Raw genomic sequence first — 6,900 nt, forward strand, 5'->3', positions numbered from 1 at the left:
CACCCACGCCTGTCCCATCTCATTTAGCACCCGCATCCAGGGATTATTTTAATTTAATTAAATATTATACTACTGTGACTTAATAAACTATACATATACATATACATATAAATATACAATATTTCAATTTAATTAAATATTATTAATATTTATAAAAATAATTGGGTTACACATTTGAAAAAAAAAGTCAGGTAACAAAATTATTAAAATTTTTAAAATTAAATATTGATATTACTTTTTTATTGTTTTTAAATTGTTATTATTAAAGATTTATTTTCAAATTTTATATAAAGTAGGTTATACCTTTCTTACATTTATGAGATGAAAATCTATAAATTCTAATTCCATATTTATGGAAAGGATTCAAGGATATTTAACAAGCAATGACGTCTGATGACTGTGTATCCCATTGTTGATTTTACTAATATACTAATATACTAATCCTCTGTATGTTTATATTTATATATGATTTATAATAAGTCAAGTCAGCTTGCATTTTCAATATTGACTCATGACTGCCTAACCATTGCCCTGTATCTCATTGCAAGTTCGTGTTTGTGTTTATATATGATTGTCTCTAGCCCCTTCAGACCCGCGATTTTCTGTTGCGAAGCCAAAAAAATTGGCCATGGCTGCTATTATCACTGAAGTGGCGGCCAATACGGTAAGTAGCGCTATTTCTGCACTCATCCGACAAATAGATGATGTTATTCGGTTGGATGAGAACCGTCAGCTTCTAGAAGGGCAGTTAAATCGTATGAAGATTCTCTTACTCGATGTTAGAGATCAATTTCAAGATCTGCAAAAGACGCCCCCTCAATCTCTGCAAAATTGTCTGCTAAGGATGCAAGACGCAGTTGGAAAAGCAAGAGAGTTGATCGATTGCTCTCGAAGGCGGCAGCGGTGTATCAGTCGCCTCCTCTGCAAGCCTAAACTCTCCACAGAAATCCGAAAGTGGAAGACAACTTTTGATGAGCTCTTTCACAATCTTCAGACCGACTTCTCTGTGTTTCACAGTGCTCAACAGATTGCGTCCGCGGCGCCACAACAAGCGAATCTACTGCTTCAAGACGAACCAGACACCGGACTGGTAGGGTTGGAAATTAGATCTGCTGAGATACGACTTGAGAGGTGGCTTACAGAGGCCCCCCGCAATCGGATATTTGCTGTATATGGGATGGGTGGGGTTGGCAAAACAGCGTTGCTAAAAAAGGTCTACAACAACTACAAGGTAAGTGGTGTTTTTGATCATGTCATGTGGGTTGCAGTTGCCCAATTTTCCATTCTGGAGTTGCAGAGTCGTATGGCTTCTGCAATCAATTTAGACCTCAGTGCCTATTCTTATAATGATGTTGATTCGCGGAAGATGAAGCTGTCGGCACATCTGAGGACGATGAAATTTTTCCTAATTTTAGACGATTTGTGGAGCGCAGTCACTCTGAAAGAATTGGGCGTGGAATTTGGCGAGAACAAAGGGAGCAAAGTTGTATTCTCTACACGAAATAGAGATCTGATTCCAGAAATGAATGCAGACCAGTCCATGCAAATACAGCCACTGCCAAGAGAGGAAGCCTGGGAATTGTTTTGCAAAGTAGCTTTCAAAGACGGGCATGTGCCTGACGAGATAGAGTATATTGCTAAAGTCGTGGCGGAGGAGTGTAAAGGGTTGCCCTTGGCTATAAATGTCATAGCTTCAACAATGATTGGCAACCGGGCTGTAAATGAGTGGAACCTTGCTTTAAGGCAGATTCAGACTGTGGATTCAAATTTTCCAATTACTCATCCTCGACTTGATCGAGATCTGTATGAGCGATTGAGATGGAGCTACGATGGTTTACCCCATGCTCATTTGAAAACCTGTTTTCTGTATTGTGTGATTGCTCCAGAGGACTGGTACGTTCCGGTGCACATTATATCGCACGTCTGGATCGCAGAAGGTATAGTAAAGAGCAAAGATTTGGACTCCTTAATGGATACTGCGCACAGCTATGTAAAGTTACTTGCCGATCGTTCCTTATTCCAATTGAGAGCAGTTGGTGGATCCAGTTATTGGAGCCTTACGTTTGGCGTTCACGATGTTGTGCGAGACATGGCAATTTATGTGGGAGAGAAAGAGGAGAATTTTGTATCCAGGGCAGGTCAACATTGCCCCGACATCGACGCCCTTTTCCCCGACATCGAGACACGCCATAATTGCAGGAGGCTCTCCCTTTTTGGTAGCAATATTACATCTCTCCCCGACATGGAATTGAGATGTCCAAAATTGGTATGTCTATCTTTAACACTCAATCTTGAATTAAAAGAGATTCCAGAAGCATTTTTGCTTAACCTCGTCTTTCTGAGGGTGTTGGGTTTAAATAACACGGGTCTACAATTATTGCCAAAATCATTGTGGCAATTGAAACAACTTGAATATCTTAATCTGAACTATATTCAAATTGAATATGTGCATTCAGGCATTGGCAATCTTTCAAACCTTCAGTTTTTACATCTCAGTGGATGTAAGAGGTTAAAATCATTGCCATGTGAAATGAGAGATCTCAAAAATCTCAAATTTCTGGATCTCAGCGGATGTCATAATTTAGAATCATTGCCATCTGAAATCGCAGAACTCAAAGAGCTCAAATATCTGAATCTCAAGGGCTGTCGTAAGTTACAGGTGATTCCTCCTGAGATCAGACTGCTTACAAATTGTGAAATTCTGCGGTAGAGAAGAGGGACAGGTGATTCCTCGTGAGAGTAAATTGCCCTCAAAATTTCGCGTTCATGTTTGTACTCGAAATTTTAATATAAAAAGGATGTGATCGTATTTTTTTTTAATAAAATTTTATTGTGCAAAATACATTTTTTATATAAATAAATACATTTTCAATTATATTTTTATAATTTATAAGATTTATATTTATTCTTAATTTAATTGATTTAATAATAAAAAATATGTATTTGTTAATAACATTATAAAATCAATTTTTTTTATGAGCAGTAGTTTAATGAGACTGTTTTTTATTAGTTTTTTTTCCCGAGAGTAACAAAAATTTCAGTTATGTTTTGAGAAAATCTGACAAGGATTTTTGTAAATCTAAGTTATAGTGGTTAAATTTCAATTTTTTAGATTTTTTAGGTGATTTTGATGGTGCTGAATCCATTTCCACCATTAGTTTTTTTTGCCCTGGAAGTAATGGAAATTTCGGTTATATTTTGAGAGAATCTGACCAGGAATTTTGTAAATCTAAGTTATAGTGGTTAAACTTCAATTTTTTAGATTTTTTAGGTAATTTTGATGGTGCTGAATCTATTTTCACCATTAAAAACAAAATTCAAACACTGTTTCTAAAAAAACGTTTTAAAATTCAAACGACTCCCTTTAAGATTATTGGAAAGATAAAATGATGTGCAATTATTCACATGTCTCCTCTAAAGAACAAAGATGTAGACACTTTAACGGATAATGTTCACTTCTATGTAAAGCTAGTTGCAGATTGCTCCTTATTCCACTTGGTTTGAAGTTCAGGATGTTGCGCGTGACATGGAAAATTGTGTATCCATGGCAGGTCAACATTGCCCAGACATCGACGCCCTTTTCCCGCACATCGACATTTGAGGTAATTGCAAGAGGCTCTCCCTTTATAGTAGTGACGTCTCTGCTACCAAAATAATTGAGATATCCAAAACTGGTTAATGTAGGACACGATTTTGACTTGGAAGTGATTCCGAAGTATTTTTCCTTAACCTCCTGTGTCATAGGGTGTTAGATGTAGGTAACACGGGCGACAATTATTTTCGGAATCATTGTGGCAAATAAAGCAACTTGAATTTCTGTGTGTGAATTACACGGAAATTGTAGATGTGCATTGAGGCATTCGCAATCTTTAAAACCTTTGATTTTTACATGTCAGAATCCTATCCTACCTGCCGTTCTTTGTTCATCCTCACTTGCTGGTATTTATGGAAATGGAGAAATGAACGCATTTTCCAGGATTCCAGGACGCCCCTTGCTTCTATCCTGGTCTCAATTTCGGGTTTCATGCCCCCTTCAGATTAATCTCAATTCCAGCTCTGCTTCTAAAGAGCTTTTTTTGGTCCATATGCTCTCACTGTTCGCGGATTTCATTTGGCTCATGCTGATCCAGCTCTTTTTAATCTATTTTTGAGGTTTCGCGTTATTTGTGTTATGGTTTGGCTCATGCTGATCCAGCTCTTTTTAATCTATTTTTGAGGTTTCGCTTCACTCTCATGAAGCGTTATTTGTGTTATGGTTTGGATCCATATGCTCTCTCTGTTCGCGGATTTCATACGGCTCATGCTGTCCCAGCACTTTTAAATCTATTCTGATGCTGGCTTCACTCCCTTTCCGTGAAGTGTTATTGTGTTTATGCTGTCTGATCATCAGTCATACTATCTGATACAGCTGTAATTATGTTTTGACTATATTTCTGCCGACTCTCATGTATTTTGATCATGTATTCAGATCTTTATATTCCCTTAATATAATCCATGATGATTTTCTCTCTGAAAAAAGAAATGAAAGCTTTAAAAATTCTCAATTTTCTGAATCTCGGAAGATGTCGTCATTTAAAAAAAGCATTGCCACGTGGAATCGTAGAAATCAATGATTTCAAATATCTGGATCTTAGGATCAGTCGGAGGTGATTCCCCTTAAAAGTATAATGCTCTCAAATTGTCAAATTCTACATTAAAGAAGAGGAGTCTTCGTGTAGAATGAAATTTTAATTTAAGGAGGCTATGATCATAATTTTTATTAATAAAATTTTATTATGCAAAATATATATTCAAATTAACATTGTGTTTGATGCCAATAAAATAAATTAAGTGAGTATTTTAATAATTTTTTAATATTATATTATTTTCTTATAATTAAAATATATATATATATATATATATATATATATATATATAATTTTATTTTATTTTATTTTATGGATATTATTTTTATGTTAATTTTAAATATTATTAATTATACGTAAGTTATTATATATTAAAGTAATAATCTTAAAATAATTATAATTGTCAAATCCTCATGAATCAAGTTAAAAACTTAAAGCCTATAGTAGTGAGAGGGTGTTATAAGTAAAATATGAGAGAATTGAACATATTGGTTTATAAAATGATTTTATTAATTATTTGTGTGATTTATTTTGTTTTTGAGATTGTCTTTTTTAAAGACAATTTAAATAAAAAATGATTTCATTAAACATATAGAAAATGATGAGATTGAATTTACAAAAGTAGATGAGATTGAATTTACAAAAGTAAATTTAATGTTTTTTTCAAAATGATCATTAAGAAAAGAAAAGATATTAGTGTAATTAATATTTATGTTAATTATATTACGATTTAGATATATTTTACTAATCTTAATAATAAATTAAAACAAAGAAGTACATACCATCTTTCCTTCTCCCCTTTAATAAATATAAGAAGATATGTTTTTATTTATTGAATACAAAGTTCATCTCTTGTCACAAGTGGGATTCTTTTCCTATTCATTTTATTTATATCTTTGATATCTTTATCACTTTAGTGATTCTATAAGGTTGTGAGCTTTGGGTTGTAGTTATTCTAGGGAAATTTTGGTAGCCTCAATGGTTAGTTTAATTGTTAGATTCTCTTACGCTAAAGTTCAATAAGGCTTTAAGAAATTGAATCTCATTAAGTTTTTTGGGGTTACATGTGAAATGTACAAAGTTGAGTCAAACATTTAAAATATATATATATATATATATATATATATATATATATATATATATATATATATATATATATATATATATATATAGATATATATATATATATATTGTGTACATTTGGAACATCTTTAGTATGAACTATCCAAAACTCATGCATGTCTAGAATAATCTTGAGTTATCAATGCTTTCTTCATAGGGTGAGATAAACTAAAAAATTGTTACATTCTAGGATAAGTTTGGGAGCCTTAATGGTTAATTTAATTGTTAGATTCTCTTATGCTAAAGTTCAATGAGGCCTCAAGAAATTAAATATCATTAAGTTTGTTTCGGTTACATGTGAAATGTACAAGGTTGAGTCAAACATAAAACTTGGTGTGGGCATTTGGAAAGTCTCTAGCATGAACTATCCAAAGACTCATGCATGTCTAGAATAATCTCAAGAGTTATCAATACTTTCTTGATAGGGAGAGATAAGCTAAAAAATTGTTACAACTTGTAAGTATATTGCATTATCTCATCTAAACCATTACATAGGGCTAAAAGAGTCTATACCAACCTAGATCCATCTTAACTCTGAATCTACCAAACACCGAGAGGGATCAAATCTCTGTGAGGTACAAACCTCTTTTTGATTGAAAATATATTTGATCTCTCTCGGTGCTTGGTAGATCTGAAGTTAAGATGGATCTAGGTTGGTTGTTAATAAATTAATATTCTTAACTAATTAGTTAGGACAAAGAGAATTCCATATTCCTGGGCCCTATATTATAGAGCAGATGAATGATATTCTGGAAATGATAGTAGATCTAGTAGAGATCAATAATATTTGTACAACATATCAATACCAAACAATTATTTTCAGGTTCAAAGGTTTTTTGCCAAAACCCGTGGATCTTTTCCAGTGGATCTTTACGAACTGGACGGTAAACTGTGAGATTCACTTATGCTCAAAGGATTTCTTCATGGTAAAATTTGGATCATTAGAGATTAGAGATCAGGTTTTACATGAGGGTCATTGGTTCTGGGGAAATGCGGGATTATTTATCACCCCATGGTTCCCAAATTTTGATGCTAATACAATGACAGTCTCCAAAATATTGGTATGGGCAAGATTGATAACTTACCCCTTCATTTCTCGCACCCAAAATTACTAGAGGAATCAACAACATGTTGGGGAGATATATTAAGATGG

The 6,900-nt window shown here is 33.6% G+C and overlaps 1 protein-coding gene across 1 annotated transcript; it reads left to right on the plus strand.

Annotated features, from left to right (window-relative positions):
• The first annotated feature begins 628 nt into the window (after window positions 1–628).
• Window positions 629–2,710, plus strand: LOC149150057 (disease resistance protein RPS5-like). Its single transcript, XM_089442687.1, has one exon. The coding sequence runs from the start codon at window positions 629–631 to the stop codon at window positions 2,708–2,710; it is 2,082 nt and encodes a 693-aa protein (XP_089298813.1).
• The last annotated feature ends 4,190 nt before the right edge of the window (window positions 2,711–6,900 follow it).

Source organism: Pinus tabuliformis, chromosome 9 (assembly GCF_031772625.1).
Source record: "Pinus tabuliformis cultivar Carrire ecotype Pingquan chromosome 9, CPIR1, whole genome shotgun sequence".
NCBI lineage: Eukaryota > Viridiplantae > Streptophyta > Pinopsida > Pinales > Pinaceae > Pinus > Pinus tabuliformis.